Source organism: Pipistrellus kuhlii, unplaced genomic scaffold, assembly GCF_014108245.1.
Source record: "Pipistrellus kuhlii isolate mPipKuh1 unplaced genomic scaffold, mPipKuh1.p scaffold_m20_p_20, whole genome shotgun sequence".
NCBI lineage: Eukaryota > Metazoa > Chordata > Mammalia > Chiroptera > Vespertilionidae > Pipistrellus > Pipistrellus kuhlii.
In genome coordinates, this window is record NW_023425516.1 from 10,825,612 (window position 1) to 10,843,182 (window position 17,571).

General features: G+C 56.4%; 1 protein-coding gene across 2 annotated transcripts in view; it reads left to right on the forward strand.

Moving 5' to 3' along the window:
• KIRREL3 (kirre like nephrin family adhesion molecule 3) overlaps positions 1 to 17,571 on the forward strand; it is a 440,789-nt gene that overhangs the window by 378,956 nt on the left and 44,262 nt on the right. For both annotated transcript variants that reach the window (XM_036449386.2, XM_036449387.2), the window contains exons 3-4: positions 3,680 to 3,829; positions 7,321 to 7,470. In XM_036449386.2, coding sequence (XP_036305279.1) covers positions 3,680 to 3,829; positions 7,321 to 7,470 — 300 coding nt within the window. The remainder of the gene's footprint in view (positions 1 to 3,679; positions 3,830 to 7,320; positions 7,471 to 17,571) is intronic.

A 17,571-nucleotide genomic window follows, 5' to 3' on the forward strand; every position in this document is an offset into this window, starting at 1 on the left:
GGGCCCACCCAGGACATTGAATTACAGCTGGGTCTACTGTTTGACCTTGAATTACACCTGAGACCACTTTGTCATCTTGAATTACCACTGTGTGACCTTGAATTACACCTGGACCTACTGTTGGCCCTGAATTACACCAGGACCCAGTGTGACCTTGAACTATACGTTGACTCAGTGTGATCCTGAATTACACCTGGACTCAGTGTGACTCTGAGTCCATCTGGGCCCACTGTGTGACCTTGGCCATGTCACTTCATTTACCAGGGCTCGCATCTGTGTTCCTGGGGTCTTGGGCTGGAAGCGGAGGCCACAGGGTCTGTCCCAGGGGTGAAGAGAAATGTGTCTCTCTCTCTCCACCCCTCCACCCCGCCTCTCCATCCACAGCACCTCAATTATCTCTCTCTGGAGAGTGACACTTGGCTTACGACTCTGTTTGAAAAGCATCCCATTGATTTAAAAGAAAAACAGGAGGGTTTTGCATCTTGTATTTTTTTTTTCATGTCTTGAATTGAACATATAAAAATTAAAATTAAACTTTAAAAAATTGTCAGTTAAAGCACTAGCCATTCCCTGTCCGAAAATAATTTGCAAATTCCTCCTTTTGGGTGGTTTCGTGAAACTGTCTTTGTGTCCCTCTTCCCCCCTTCCTCCAAACATCCTTCCCAGAGAAAAGCTAGGGGACCCCAAACACACTGAGAGTGAGCAGCAGATGCTGAGATGAGAGATCTGGAGACGGCCGCCCCTCCAGGTGGGCCATCCTATTCTCCCATCCCCTCAGGCTGCGGTCTGAGGGCCCCAGGTCTAATCTGGGGGGCTCCTCTGCCTGCTCCAACTCCTGGACCGGAGACACCCTCCACCATGACACGGGGACTACTCAGAGTCCCTGCCAAGGCCTGCTTTCACACAGCGCTCCTCCCAGCCTGCCTGCCTCTGGAGCCTGTTTCCATGGCAACAGTCCTCTTCTCCCTCGGGGTACCACCGTCAGGCTGGGGTATCTCTCAGTCCAGGACTCACCCAGCCCCGCCCCTCCAGCCTCTTGGGATGCTTCCTGCGCCCAGCTCTCTAGTTATGCTCACCAGCAGCAAGAAGAAGCAGGACTGGGAGGGGGGTGGGGGAACCGAGGAGAAGGTTACCCTTTCAGGGGTCCCCATCAACGGACATTTCTGAGGACTTGAGCCCCATTTCAGAGAAGGCCTTCTCGGTCTGACCCCTCTGCTCCCCGCTGGCAGCTTGATCGTCCTCTCTGATAGCACACTCGCCAGCAGCTCTTTTTGAGAACGATTTTGGGATAAAAGGATGAGCTGAGAAATCATCATCAGAGCCCAGGGAAGAGCCTCAGCGTGTTCTCTCCCCACCCCCTCCCACTATGTGGCTTCTGCGCCCCCTCCCCTTCCCTCCTCTCCCTTTCTCTTCCCTCCATTCCTCTCCCCTTCCCTCCCCTCTTCCGCTCTCCCTTCCTCCTCCTCTCTCTGCTCTTCCTCTTACTTTCCCTCCAGGCCCCCTCTTCTCCTGCTCTCCTCACCGGGCCCCTCCGCCCTCCTGCTCCTTCTCCCACCTCCTTCCTCCTCTCTTTCGTCTCTTCCCTCCTTCTCACTCTTGTTTTGGTGCCAGAGACCATCTAATTACAACAGAGAAACAGAAGAGACAGGGGGAGGGGGGAAATTACCCAGCCACACACAGCTGATTAAAACGTCCTGTGAAATCTAATTGGTAAAGCTCAGCTCGGAATAAAAAAGTGCTTCTCCCACGATTCGGCGCCAACGTGATTGTTAATGAGGCTCCTCAGAGACCAGCCAAGATCTCATCAGGTGGTGGGCCCAGCTACCTGCCAGGCACACGGACTGCCACAGCCTGTGGACTCCGTCTCCTCCAGGGGGCGCTGCCACGCGTGATGCCCCCCTACCCCGGCCTTCTCCCCTTGGAGCTACACACCAAGCAGTGCCCTCTCTGTGGCCTGAGCCTGGGCCCTTGTGTCTCAGATCTTGAAGCTACCTTGGCCCTTCCAGGAGGAGGAGAGGCCGGGCAGCAGTCCAGCCAGGCCCAGCTTTCCTGGGCTGTCAGCAGCTGCAGAGTAGGGTGTGGGAGAGAAGGGGTGCTTAGGAGTCAGAGGACCTCAGCTCAAACCCCTGCTCCATCACTCATCTGCTGTGTGACCTCAGGCAGGTTCCTTGGCCTCTCTGATCCTGATGTCTTTGCAGGAACATGGGGCTATTTCCATCCTGCGATGTAATTCCATAGGAGGGAAGGCATGTGAGGCATGGTCGCACTGCAGCAGGAGCTCAGTAACTCTCATTGCCCTGTTGTCCCGATGGGCCTCCCGGAATCACGGTCACAGCACTCCCTTCTTGGCAACCCCTCCAGGGCCAGGCTCAAGGATCTGCACACAGCATAGCTCAGCAGATGCGAACATGTCTCTGGAGCCCGAAAGGCTTGTGTCTGAAGCCTCATCCTGCCCCTAGATAGACCAGTGGTCGGCAAACTCATGAGTCCACAGAGCCAAATATCAACAGGACAACGATTGACATTTCTTTGGAGAGCCACATTTTTTAAACTTAAACTTCTTCTAAGGCCACTTCTTCAAAATAGACTTGCCCAAGGCTGTGGTATTTTGTGGAAGAGCCACACTCAAGGGGCCAAAGAGCCGCAAGTGTCTCTCGAGCCGCAGGTTACCTACCACAGCCCTAGATGCTCCGAACAGTTTGGTTAGCCTTGGAGGCTCTGGTTCTTAACCCTGTGAAATGGGGTGATTAAGGGCCACTGGGGAGGGGGGGAAAGCTGCCCCCGCACCAGGGAAGGTGCAGGCGGCACCCGGTCTGTCAGTAACCACCTGTGACTACCTCGCACCTCCTTGTGCCTCATCTGGTTGGTTCGGGGGTGAAAACATTAGTGAGCTAACGCTGTAAGTCCTAGCACAAGCCTGGCGTGTTTGATAAACTAGGGACTGGCTGGCTTCAATAGCTCGGTGCCACCTCACTGAGGTATATGGGGGGGGCATGGGTCACAGTCATGGCTTTCTCCCAGTGACAGTGAGGATGCGGCAGGGTCTGCTGCAGAAAGGAAAGGGACAGGCTGATGTGTGGACGTGAGACCTGCTTCCTCATGCCACATACACCCCCACCACCACCACCACACTGCACCCCACTCCCCCTCCTTTCCTTCCCGCCCCCCCCCCCCCCCCCGCCTCCATGAACTCGGCCTGAGGCCCATCCCGAGCCACTAACACAATACTGTTTCCTGGCTTCTCAGATTTAACCACAGCTCACCTGCTGCCCTGAAGCACACCCCACTCAGAATGCTGCGGGACGGGGGGTCTCGGGGTCTCTGTCCTGCGTGGAAGTGGGTACCAGCAAGGGGTGTCACGTAAGAGTTAGCCAGATGGAAAGGGAGAGGCGGGCACAGCCTGTGGGGGGTGGAAGGCTGCACCAGGTGTGGGTGTAGGGAGGTTAGGGATTGATGGGACTCCAGTGGGAACCCAGCTCTGAAACAGGGGATTGAGCCAGGGGGGCAGGGGGGAGAGGAGGGGGCATGAGGAAGTCGCTGCTGGGCCCCAGGCAGGACAGGAGGTGCTGTGTGGGGTGGGGACCTGTCCCCTGGGCCAGCCTGTCTCCCTAACATGAGGAGAAGCCCTCCAGGCACTGCTCCCTGCACTAACCGGCCGTTCTGCTTGTCTCCTCCCCAGGCCACGTGTACTCATTCAGCCAGCAGCCCCAAGACCAGGCCGTGGTGTCGGGGCAGCCGGTGACGCTGCTCTGTGCCATCCCGGAATATGACGGCTTCGTGCTGTGGATCAAGGACGGCCTGGCTCTGGGCGTGGGCAGGGACCTCTCGAGTGAGTACCCCCAGACCTCCCCCGGAGGGCCTGGACCCCACCCCTGCCTCACCCTCCCGTGCACCTCCAGCTGTCCAGGCAGGGCCACGGGCAGAGTCAGGCGAGGCGAGGCCGGGCCGAGGGTCCCACGGGCTCTAAGGGCCCCTCCGACAACTGATTCTGACCTCGCACTAGGCCCTCGACCTGGTGACGGGTCCAAACCCAGCACAGCGTCGCCCAGGAGGGTCCATTCCAAATCAGAGATGATTCAAGTCAAGTCCGATTTCCAGAGGTCAAATTCAGATTTTCTTGTGTCTTGGACCAGAGTATAATAGATTCCCCTCTTCAGTCACCGCCTGGCTCTTCCCGTCCATTAGCGGGAGCCAAGTGGACGGAAAACTCACCAAGATACTTGGCGGCTTCTGGGGTCGCCGTGAGATGGGAAGAGAGTGGATGAGACAAAGTCCACACCTTGCTCAGCCCACCCCGCCTGGGATGCGTTCAGGGCGCCTCGGTGGGATCCCGAGGCCGCTGAGGGCTGGCATCAGGGCGTTCCGGTCGGGCTGCACCAGGCCCTGTCATCTGTCGGCTGTTGTGAATGTCAACCCTTAAGCCCGTCCAGATGTCTCTCTGATCCCTCCTCTCCTCAGGAAGAAAAAGAGTGGACTCCCCCTCCTGGCCACTCCCCACCAGCCACTGGGGAGGCAGGAGGCGTGTGACTGCCGCTAGGCGTGGCAGAAGCTGTAAAAATCAGCCAAGGGATCGGGGGTCCCTGCGGTGGGGGAATGGCGAGGGAGGAGGAGGAGAGGAAACGGTGGCCTCCCCTGGTTTACAGCCTCAGGAAAGTCCCTGGAAGCACACTCCGCAGCGTGATAGCAGAGGGGGGGAGGGGAGATGAATATTTTAAAGTGTGAGTTATGGGCTCGCCAAAAAACAGATATTGAAACATGACAGCCATGGTCAATAACAACACGGGGTGTGAGTGCCGCAGCCCAACTGAGCATCGATGAAACACAGTAATATCCCCCAAAATATATGGGGCTGCCATCAAACCTAAGGATTGTGGGAACCAGCCATGTCCAGGGACTCTGCTCCCTCCCCCCTGGGGACACTGGGGGAGGGTATGTCCTTCCCAGACAGGACTCCAGGTTGCTCTGAGCTTGTACCAGGGGTATTGCTGGCTAAGGAGGCCCCAGGCAGTGGTGCGTCTGGAGTCTGAAGCTCTGGTCTCGTTGAGTCGGTGGCCAAGGAGGGCCCAGGTCGCCCTGGATGGGTCCTGGACTGGCCCACCCTGCACAGACCCCTGAGCCTCTGGCATCGGTGCCCATGAGTGGCCTCCTGGGACCCAGGGCTGGGTCCTGCTCGGTGCTGAAGGCCAGCGGGCTCTGGTGAACCGGCGTCTGCGGCCCCTCTGGTGTGGCTCCATTTATAGGAAGAAGGCTGGCCCTCACCTTGCAGCGCCCGTGAGCTCAAACTCCCCATAAACTGTTTCCCCTGCATTTGATCGCCTGTCCTCAAGGTCGCATCATGACCGCAATGACAGGTTCTTGCAAGCCCAATAAGTGCTGATGAGGAAGTGAGAGAAACAGGGCTAATCCATGTCAGCAAGTATTTCCTGTGGGGAAACGGAGGCTCGGCCTTGCGTCAGCCTGTGTTGCGTCTACCGGGATCCAGGCCCTAACTGAAGAGCTCACTGTCTCTCTGGTCACCATGGCTGAAAAAAGATTTTTTTAAATATATTTTATTGATTTTGTAGAAAGGAAGGGAGAGGGATAGAGAGTTAGAAGCATCGATGAGAGAGAAACATCAATCAGCTGCCTCCTGCACAACCCCACTGGGGATGTGCCCACAACCAAGGTACATGCCCTTGACTGGAATGGAACCCGGGACTCTTCAGTCTACAGGCTGACACTCTATCACTGAGCCAAACCGGTTTCAGCTGAAAAAAATTTTTTTTTCATTTTTTTAGACAGTCAAAAAGATGTACTGTATAAATATACTCCCTCACTCATATTAATAGAACATTTGCTGCCCCACCTCACGGTCCCTTCCCTTTAAACCGGCATTTACAGTCTATTTCCTGCGTGCCAGGCCCTTTACCTAGATTGTCCTGCGTGATGGTCACCAGAACCCTGGGAGGTGCAAGCATGTCCCCCTTTACTGACAGCAGAAGCACGAAGGAGTAAAAGCAGCTAAATCCAGGCACCGCGGGGAGGAAGTGGCCGAGCTGGCATTACACCCAGGCAATCTGACTGCAGACCCCAGGCTCCCAGTCATTTTCATCCCCTGAGGGAGCAGGAGAGAGCGAGGATGCTAGAATGGTCCTCCCACTCCCCTCAGCTTCTGGGCTGATGTTTTCTGAAGATGCTGCCAGGCCCTGGGACAGCATCACAGCTCTACCGCCTAATTAGGCAAACACAAACAAACCCGTCACTGCTGTTTGCAGCAGCTCCTGAGAGCAAAGCCGCGGCTGATCGCTCACTTGCAAGACAACAAAAACACAAGCTCAGCCAAGCCGCCTGCGGGAGAGCCGAGAGCCGGGCCTCCTCACAGGACATCGGGATCCGGGGGCCGGGCGGAGGGCTGGCGTGGGTAGCACTGAAGGCGGAGGCGGCGGCAGGGGGAGGACTTGGCTAGGAGCCACTTCCAGCCGTTCACTCACCTGGGTTCCTTCCCCCAGCCCAGCAGAGGTCAGGAAGGGCAGGCAGGACACAGCTGTTTGCGCTGTGAGCCTCTCTGGCCAGGCCTGACAGCTGTGGAGGGCAGGACCAGTGCTAGTCATGAAGACGAAGCACAAGGAGCACCCCTAAAGCATCCTGGGAAACCTGGCAGAGGATCACCCAGCCTCAGGGAACCCTGCCCCGCCCTCAGCTTATGGAGGTAGAAGGGGCCTTGAAGCATCCATGTTTTGTTTGTTTGTTTGTTTGTTTGTTTTGGGCGGGGGTTGATTTTTTTTATTGATTTTTGATTTTTTTTACACAGAGGAAGGGAGAAGGATGGAGAGCTAGAAACATCAATGAGAGAGAAACATCTACCAGCTGCCTCTTACACACCCCCTACTGGGAATGTGCCCGTAACCAAGGTATTGTACATGCCCTTGACCGGAATCGAACCTGGGACCTTTCAGTCCGCAGACCGACGCTCTATCCACTGAGCCAAACCGGTTTCGGCAAGGGGCATCCATGTTTTAATCAGGGTAGACATCGCCTCTGCAGTGGCCCCCGCGACAGATGATCTTACAACCCTTGCTTGAATACAGCCAGTGACAGAGACCTCACTACCACTCTGACAGGCCAGAACCTGGTGGGACACCTCAGACTGTGAACAGTATTCTAACAGCATTTCTCTATGGCCTAACGGTCAGGGTGGGAGGGTCCTCTATCCTGGGTATGGGCCCATAAGTGCTCATGCTGTCCTTGTGAGAGACAAAAACACAGCTCCTCCACTCTCATATTACGAATGTCGCCTCGGCCCCTTGACCAGCGCCCGTGACATGCCTGCTGTGCCCACAGGTTACCCGCAGTACCTGGTGGTGGGGAACCACCTGTCGGGAGAGCATCACCTGAAGATCCTGCGAGCAGAGCTGCAAGACGATGCCGTGTACGAGTGCCAGGCCATCCAGGCCGCCATCCGGTCCCGCCCGGCCCGCCTCACTGTCCTGGGTAAGAACCCAGCGAGTGCGCGCATGGGGCAAGGGTGCTCTGGGAAAACCTGGTGCTCTGTTCCAGAGGGTTCCCTCAGGGGCCTCCGGCTGGGCACAGCCCCAGGCATTGTCCCCCAGGGCTCTGGCCACGCCCCCGTGTGTCAGTAAGCCCGGCCCTGGAAATCAGAAGGCCAATGCCACCTTCCTGTGACCTTGTCCACCCCCCGTGTGCCTATCCGGCTGGGAAGCACATAGGGCTCCCAGAGGCTCACGTATTCGATCGATCAGAGGACGTTTTCTGTGGAATCTGGGCCCTGGGCTGGGGGACAGAGACAGAGAAGTCTGGGACACAGCACTGAGCCACTTCCTTCTGGACTTGACCTCCCTCGGGGTGTGAACAGCCCCAGGTCGCCACTTCCCCATCAGAATCCGCCTGGAGCTGGCCTGGCCCTGTGATGTCAGCATCCATAGGGACCACCACTGTCCATTCCTTCCCCCTTCCCTGCTCGTGGGAGGCGGGGGCTGCCTCGGAAAACTCAACTCAGGCTCTTAGTTCACATGAGACCTTTGCTCTTGGTCTCTCTTCATCTCGGCTTCCCAGGAACCCAGTGTCCCTGGGACACGCTGCCTGAACAGGTGCCCCCTGCATGCCCCTCCCCCCGCCTCGGGCAGACCTGCCTACAGACAGGGAGTGAGCTCACTACCTCTTAAGGTAAGGTGACCAGACATCCTGCTTTTGGCGGGACAGTCCCGATTTTTAACAATTTGTCCTGCGTGCCGCGGCGTTTTTAAAAAGTCCCAATTCGCCGAGGGATGCGGGACAAATTGTTAAAAATTGGGACTGTCCTGCCAAAAGTGGGACGTCTGGTCACCTTATCTTAAGGGTCACCTCCTCCCCCTGCGAGATCTTGCTGGCGACCATCCGCCTGGGAATAGGGCCTGGCACACAGTTGTAGCAGCTCCATTTAGACAGCGACTCGCAAAGCATTTCCACTTCTGCTTCCTCCCTCTTTCGATGCAAGCCTGTGGGACTGTTGCCCCAAATGAGAAACCGAGGCTCCAAGAAGCATAGAGCCCGGCCCAGCATCTGCCGGCCGGAGCTCTGTGCACCCCCTCACTGCCTCCTCAGGGAGCCTCTGCTAGCTGCCTGGGGCTCGGCAGCCAGAAGAGGGGACCCCAGCTCTGCCCTCCTATCTCTCGGCAGCTGCTGAGATGCTCTGACAACGGGGTCAGCACCAGGGCGCTGCCTCCCGGCCCAGCAGACGAGGCGCGTGGCCACGCCGAGATGAAATATTTACGCGTGTGTCAGGTTATCTTCAGATCTACACAGCCAGCGTACAGGCAGATCCACCCATGCCCAGCAGACAGGCCCCGAAGGACCGCTTACCGCGCTCGGAGCCTGGCTGCTGGGAACAGAGGAGGACCCGGGGCCAGGGCCAGAGCCGCCTGCCGCCTTTGGTCTCCTCTGCCCACCAGGAAAGGAAGGAGGGAAGCCAGCAGGTGGGCAGGGTAGAAAGGCTGGGACTTCGCCTCTCAGCATAACCATTATGGCTTGTCTCAGTTTCGGTCCTTATAAGGGAATTCCTTGTATCACATGATCTCATGCATCTAGGGGTAATAATAAACAACATAAATTGATGAACAGAAACAGGCCTGGAGATAGAGAAGCAGCAATCAGACTGTCAGGCCTCAGAGGGAAGGTAGGGGAGGGTGGAGGCAAAGGGGAGAGAGCAACCAAAGGACTTTTGTGCAGGCATATGAGCCTAACCAGAGGTCATGGACAACAGGGGGGTAGGGGCATACATGGGGAGGGGTTTGGGATGGGAATGGGGAGATGAGGACAATTATGTGACACCATAATCAATAAAGAAATTAAAAATAATAAAAATTTTAATTAAAAAAAAGAAAGACTGGGGCTGTGTGGTCAGGAAGGGGCCTTCCAGAAAGCGATCGGGGACATGGAAGGGTGGGACGGCCATCGCCATCTCTCTCAGGACGGGAACAGGTATGGGGACTGAGAGGAGAGAAGAGGAGGACTGGGTGCCAATAGCTTTCCTGGGGGAATTGCAAAATGCCAGGACAGATGTGCTAAGTGGAGCTGTAGGGGCTCCCTTTCCAGAGGGGACTCAGCCCCATCCTCTGAAGAACCCATGCCTCATGCAGGACCTAAAGGAGATGCAGATGATCTCCTCCTGATGTGGCTGTCCTGGTAGCAGGCCTTCAGCAGGTCATCACCAGTGATTTGCCTTCTAATCTCACGTTGGAATAAAAAGTCCCAATGACTCCCACTGTGTCACAGGTGAGGGAAGCAAGACTCAGAGAGGCAATGGCCCTTGCAGGGGGTCACACAGCTTAGTGACACTCAGAATGAGCCCCACATTTTCCAACTCGATGCCAAAGTTCTCTGCCCGCCCTCCACATCCCTAAATGCCAGTAGAATCCCTTTTATCTGGCTGGGGGTCCTGCTTCTGAGAGCAGGGCCTGGGGGTCTCATCTGAACAGACTTGACTTTGTCTGGGGTCACATCTAAATGGCAGCTGCCCCCTCCCTCTCTAGGGCCACTGCCTGGCACTGCCTCTGGGCACAGAGCTGGGTGGTGCAGGGATGATGTTTTATCCAAGTGCTAGTGGCCCCGTGCATGGATTCCTGCACATTGAAAGGGAATTAATCAGAAGAAATAATTTAATACCGCTATTCGCCCTTTCTCTATAATAGAAGTGCCAGCCAAATTCACGACCGACAATGACAGATCAAAACACACATGTGCGATTGGCCACAGCGAGAGCTTTATATGTGCCATGCATGCTCCAGTCAACATTTATTTTTAAATTGCCAGTGCGAGTCATAGGTACCAGCCAGTCGGACGGTCGGATGGTTGGACGGACAGATGGATGGACGGATGGTCACTTAGCCTTTTATATATATAGATGGGGGTCCATTGAAGAGGCAGAAGGGGGAGTTGCCAGGGGCCCCAGCAGGATGCTCTAGGTAAAATTCCTGAGAGCCAGGAAGAGAGCCTGAGCAGGGACCTCTCCTGCACACTCCACCGAAACAATTCCTCCAAAACAAGCCAACCTTGGGCACGAAAGAGCTTTCCCGGGTTCTGCCTACAGTCCTCCGAGCCCCCAGCGGGTCCTGTGACTCTGGGCTTGGCCGCTAGGCCGAGTCCCGGTGCCACACTAGGCCCCACCCCCGAGCCCCCAGCGGGTCCTGTCGGCCCCACCCTTCAGCTGGTCAGGCAGGTGCCCGCCCCTTACTGGCCTGCCCGGCTCTGCCTGAGGCCCGCCTGGCTGAGGCCTGGCTGGGTTTCTCCATGGTGTACAGCCCCACCTACTGTCCTGGAGGGAGGCACTGCAAGCAGACGCTCACCAGCCATCTGGAAAGGGAGCCCTGGTCTGCTCCCGGTGGCGGCCAGACAGAGCAGCTGTTCCGGCAGAGGGGAGAGGTGTGTCTCTGCCCTGCCCAGCCAGCTTCCCAACCAAGACCCCATCTGCTCGGCGGTGGCATCTCAGCCTGGGAAAATGTCCCAGCCGGCTCCCCAAGGGGGTTGGGAGGGTGGCAGCCCTTCCCGTACTGCTCCAGGAATGAGAGCGCTTCCTAATTCAGCCTGTATTTGCCTGAGATCGATTTTTAATTAAATAAAGCAAGGGCCTGATTAGGACTGGCGGAAGACGGGAGAGCAGAATCAGATGGTGTTCTGGCCACACTGCAAAGCAAATACTTTGGCTGGAACAGAGGGGGGCCCCAGGGCCCTGGGCTTCTTTCATCAAAACACCGAGTGGGGAGGGCAAATACGAGAAAGAGGCTACAGAGCAGGCAGATGTGCGTTATGAAAATGTGCATCATCCACGCACGCGTGGAGAAGACGAAGAGCCAGCTCACAGAGCCTGCCAGGCCCCGGGGAGGGCACCGGGACTCGGCCCAGCGGCCAAGCCCAGAGTCACAGACAGATTCATTAGCCTTGCGTCTCCAGCTCTCAGATGCAATCAGGCAAGGAGCAACGTGAAGCTGAGCATTCGAGCTACCCCAGGAGGCAGGGAGAGGGAGGGAGCTGGGGAACCGAGAGGAAAAGGGGGTCAGAGGCTGTGCTTGGGAGGCTAAGCCACGCAAAGACTGAGGACCCTGGCCCAGGTGGGTAGGCAGGCCGTTCCCTCTGCGACCCAGTCAGGCAGGAACCATGCTCTGACTCAAGCCAGGTCCGGACATGCTTCTTCCCACCCCCAGAACATCTGAAAATCATGGTGTTTGAAAATAGCAGCAAACTTGGAGGCCACAGCCCTGGTCCTGTCTTAAAGCGGCGGTGTGATCGTGGTTCTGCTACTCAGCTCTCGAGGTCTCAGTGTTACAGAAACCGGAGAAGAACCAAGCAATACTTAGAGAGATGGAGTTTCGTTTATTATGCGAGGGTCCAGGGGAAAATGTCTCTCAAATTCTAGGCCCCAACACGAAGGAATTTTCCCTATTTATATGTTTTTACCTTCTTTGTCTCCCAAATAGGGGGTGTTTCCAGCCCCCTTTGCAAGTTCTTAAAGAGCCCCTATGTGCTGGGGCCTTGAGACCTCAACCAAAGGCTTGGCCTGGTGCCAGCACTGATAACCTTGTCTGGGAAGGTTTAATGGCTTCTCTGAAGTGGGAGTCATCTTATTTTCCTTATTATTTAAGCAAGCAAGCATCTACAGAAGCCAAATAGCAGGGTTAAAATTTCAAACAGCAGTTTTTAATATAAGAGGGATGCTTCATCAGCTGCTTCATCTGTAAAAGGAAGGCAGTGGTCAATAAGATGACCTGTAGGAACTGTCCAGCTCCCCAAACACCTGATGTCCACCATCAGGAACCAGAGGCCCACCAAGTGTTTTAGGAGAATGCGCCGACCTGCCCTGGACCTGGGATTCGCGTACTGATGGAGGCAAAGGGGGTGACTGTTGAGGGTGTTTTAGACAGCATCCCACCGCGAAACCGGAGACGGGACCTCTCAAATCCTGCCCCGCCCCGGGATCCGTGATGGGCTCTACACCTGAACCCAGAGGCCTCCTCTCGACCCAGCCTCCACCCTCTTGGGCCATCTCTGCAGAGATACGGCTACGTTGAACATCAGGAGACCGCCACCCCCACCACCACCACCAGACACCTGTGTGGAGCCGGGGTACGAGAGGAAGAGCCTGGGAGGAGGAAGGCCTGCACGCAGCTCACTCACCGTGTGACCGCGGGCAGGTCCTCAGGGCTGGCACTGGGCCTCTGGTTCAAGTCTCTTGGACCAGCACTTAGTACAGAGTAGGCACGCAATAATATTTGAGGATTTTTCATACGTGAGTGAATGAATGGATGGATGCGTGAATGAGTGAGGTTTCTGGTTTTTACTATAAAAGAAGGATAATAAAAATACCAAGCTCCTAGAATTATTGTGAGCATCAAACTAACACACACACACGTGCACACACATACACACACACACACACACATGCTTATGCATACATACACATACACACACACATGCAGACTGCTCCTCCCACCTGCAGGAACCTAGGGTTGGAAACATCTAACCTATCCCAGGGCCAGAGCTGAAAGGGGATCTTGCCTGAAAACTTGGGAAGAAGGCATTGAGGGACGCAGAGCAGGGAGGAAGTGGGTGCCCAGGACTTGATGGACAAACACGTACTGAGCACCTATGATATGCCAAGCGCCGATCTGGGCACTTTGAGATTCATCCATAAGCACGCGAGAGCCAGCCGCCACCCTGCGGGGGGCCTGCGTTCTAGCAGGGAAACAGACAGTCGTAAATAGTAAACAGGTTAAACAGGTAAACTGCCTCGTTATGTCGCGTGTCAGGCGGAATAAACACTGGGAGAAGGGAAGGCGAGCAGGGGGAGGAGGGCCGAGAGCAGGCGGGGGAGGGTGGTGGATGTGAGATTAATTATTTACAAAGGTATTTTCCCAGCCTTCCTCCCCCTCCCCTCTCCTTCCTGGCCCGTTCTAATATTAACTTCGCTGTCTGGTCGCTCCATCAGAAACACAGCTTCCTAAGCCAGCATGAATTATTCACGGAGAATCAGCCCATCCCAATCGAGAAGCATCTTCGCCCTCATGTCCGGCCCGGGACCTGGGAGGGGGGGTGTGCGGGGGGGTGGGGGGACAGCAGAGAAGGTCCACCCGAACCCCCACCTGTGCCTTTTCCAAACCTCCAGCTCCCTCTGCGTCTCCTCCCCCAGGGAGCTGCGGGCAGAGGCCTCCTGGGTCCGGAACATGGGCAGCTCCCCGACAGCCAAGCCCCACACCTGGGGAGGTGGGTGCAGACAGAGGCAGCAGGGAAGGTGGGCTGACACAGACTCCAGGAGCACTGGCTACTAAAACTGTGCTAGAAACCAGTGGCGAGAAACCCCGTCCATCACCCTGCAGGAGGGGGCATCTGAGTGGGTCTTCGGGGGTGAGAAAGCACCTCCATGAACTAAGCCCAGTGCCCTTCGGGGTACACAAGGCCCTCTGAGGGCTGCCCCCTGCTTCCGCTCCAGCCCCAGCTCTGCCACCCCCTTGCTCTGAGGACAAGCAACCATCTTACCGCTCTCCCCACCCCCTTACACCAGTGGTTGGCAAACTCATGAGCCGCAGAGCCAAATATCAACAGGACAACGACTGAAATTTCTTTGGAGAGCCACATTTTTTAAACTTAAACTTCTCCTAACGCCACTTCTTCCAAATAGACTCGCCCAATGCCGTGGTATTTCGTGCAAGAGCTACACTCAAAGGGCCAAAGAGCCGCCTGTGGCTCGCGAGCCGCGGTTTGTCGACCACGACCCTACACCTCTAGCCCCTTCGTCATTGTGTATATCTGCCTAGAATGCCCTTCCTGCCTTTCTTCCCTTGGCGAACGTGCTCAGCTGTCAGGATTCCTCTTAGACATCACCTCCTCTGGGAAGCCCTCCTGGATCTCCCATGGCCTGGCTGCTCCCCCTCTGAGCTCCCTTAGTTTTCTGCACGCGCCTCCATCAGCACACTCAACCCAGTTATATGGAAAGACACTGTTCACATGCCTGTTCCCCGAGTCTCTCGGGGCGGGGGGGGTTGGGGGGTGAGCATTGTGCATCCTCATGCCAAGCCCAGCCTGTGAGCACCTACTAGGCGCTCAGTACGTACATGTGCATCTGATCACTGTGGTCAACGGGATCAGGGCACACTGTGGGGCGTTTACACTGTGAGAGTCCGTTGTACGTTGGGGTCGTGGGTAGAGAGGTGGCACGGCACCGCCGTTCAGAGCCCAGACTCTGGAAGCCATTCAGTAACCTTGGGCAAGTCATGCAACCCCTCGGTGCCTCAGTTATCTCGTGTGTAAAATGGGGACACAGTGGGAATAACCCTGTGTCCTCTCAGGGTTACAGAGCGTGCCATGAAATACCACGTTTCCCCGAAAATAAGACATCCTCCGAAAATAAGACTTAGCGCATGGAAAGATAAGACATCCCCTGAAAATAAGACCTAGCGCAACTTTGGGGGAAAAAAATTAATATAAGACACTGTCTTATTTTCAGGGAAACAGGGTAGTATACTGTATATATATATATATATATATATAAAGCGTTTCTCGCAGCCAGCCTGCCGGCGTGGTGGGTGTCGCTGTGGTTCCTGCCGAGTTGGGGACACCCACGAGCGGCCCCTCCTTCTCGGAGGTCAGGCTCCAGGTCCTGGGGAAGCTGTCCCGTCCAGCACGCGGCCAGCAGCCCCGCTCAGTGCCCGGGAAGATGGGCGGAATCGATCTCCTTATCTCCTCATTAGGCTGCTTTGCCTGGGCCCGGCCGGGCTGGGGTGCCCTTCTCATGTGTGCTGTGTGCCTTTTCCTGTCACGTTCGTTACCCTGCAAACACCCCAAATAGTGCAGCAGACAAGCCGGAGGTGGGAGATGGGAGCCAGCTAAGCTCACTTATCTCCTGTGGTTCTAGATGGGAGCCGTGCCAGGCGCCTGGGCCCTCCCCGGCGCCACCCCGCTGCTGGCTCCTCCCTCTCCTCCTCCCACACAGGCCACACACTCTCCCTGTGTCCCCTGGTCCAGAAGCTGAGTCCCCTCCTCCCCTCCCCTCTCTTTGGCCATTGTACCTCCCTCCCTCCAGGCCAGGCCCAGAGAAGATTGAAGGAGGTAACACATGCTACCCCCACCAGGAGGCCCCCTCCCTATATCGATTCCCCTAATGAACAATGAGGCGGAAGGCAGAGGATCACGGCCACCCGAGAGGAAAGGCCAGGGCCAGCCAGTCCCGCAGGGTGAGCTGCCCCTCTCCTGGCTCCGGCCCCTCGGCACCGTGTGCGTCACCCCCAGGTCGCTGGCTAGCGGGCTGAGGCCAGCCGGGGAGGCCCGGAGGCCCAGCTGGACGGGGAGACCTCCCGCTCACGACTTCTCCGCTCTGACCTCAGCCCGTGCCCGAGAGGAGGGTTTCATGGCGAATTATGGATTTAAAACTCGCAATGAATCTCCATTACAGCATGAAATGGGAAAGGAAAATGCTGCTCAGCGGACGCCTTCCCTCAGTGCCCACGGGCAGCAGGCAGGGGTGGCGCCTTACGGGGGAGTTTAGAGCCAAAGTCACAGAGCCCAGACCAGGAGCAGCCCGGAGAGAAGGCCGGAGAGCGGGCAGGGGCCCCAGAGCACCCGCTGTGTCACCATCGCAGGACACCACGGGGCAGAGCGGGCAGTGCCCACAGCAGGAGCCAGGCCCCGCGCTCTGGGCAGCGGGCACCTCTCTGCAAAGGACAGACGCATGGTTACCTCAGGTGGGGGGCGGGCCCTAGCTCTGTTCCTTGTCGCCGTGCTGAGCCGGGACCTGTCGGAGATGCCGCCAGCGGGAGGCACTGCAGGCCCAGTGCCATCTGCCCGGCTAACCCTCACTCAGGCCTCATGCGCTGCTCCCCACCTCTGCCAGGCACCCCCACGGCTCCCTCCTTTCCCAGATGAAAAAAGATGACACACAGAGAGGCCTACCAGCTTGCCCCAGGTCACACAGGAAGAGAGAAACAGAGTTAGACCCTAACCCCGTGGTTGGCAAACTGCGGCTCGAGAGCCACATGCGGCTCTTTGGCTCCTTGAGTTTTTAGCAAAGGCCAGCTTAGGAGTACCCTGATTAAGTTAATAGCAATGTACCTACCTATATAGTTTAAGTTTTAAAAAATGTGGCTCTCAAAAGAAATTTTAACCATTGTACTGTTGATACTTGGCTCTGTTGACTGATGAGTTTGCCAACCTCTGCCCTAGCCCTTTCTTTCTTTCTTTTTCTTTTCTTTTCTTTTTTTTTTTTAATATATTTTATTGAGTTTTCACAGAGAAGGAGATAGAAAGCTAGAAACATCGGTTAGCTGCCTCCTGAACATCCCCCACTGGGGATGTGCCTGCAACCAAGGCACATGCTCTTGACTGGAATCGAACTGGGACCCTTGAGTCCACAGGCCAACGCTCTATCCACTGAGCCGAACCGGTTTAGGCTGCCCTAGCCCTTTCATCCAAGTCGACTCTTCCCTTCTCCAGAATTCAGCTCAGACCCACAGATGTCTGGCTCCTCTCTCCCTGCAGATGGACTGCAATGCGGTATTTTTCCAGCCCAGGAACTCTGGGAGCCCTGTCTGAGCCCTCACCCTGGCCCGGGGACCCCAGATGAACTGAGGCCTCAGAAAACCCCTGTTCCCCAGATGCGCCTGGGGAGTCCGGGCCCTGAGATCACAGCATCCATTTTCCACCCCATTAAGTCTCCTCACCAGGGGGCTGCCCACCACCCTCTCCCCGGCACTAAATTATCCTGTCACTGAGGAGGCGATTTGCTTCGTGGGAGGTCCAGAGGCCCCCAGCAGCCCACACAGCTGCCTCCCGCTCACAAACCTAAAGAGCTGAGCCCCACGGCCCAGGAAGGCCCGCCACTTCCAACAGAGTTCGCATGTTCCCACGCCTGTCAAGGTGTTTGTAAATGTTTGTCGAAAGAAAGGATTTCCCACATGTAAACATGTCAAGAAAGGTGCTAGCCGCTGAGAAGTCACCTTGCCGGAGCCAGGAACACACGGCAGCGTAATGGAGGAAGGTGAGAAAGGGGGACCAGACACACAGCCGCAGTTTGCCGACCACGGACTTCGCATGTTAGTGCGATTCATCTGT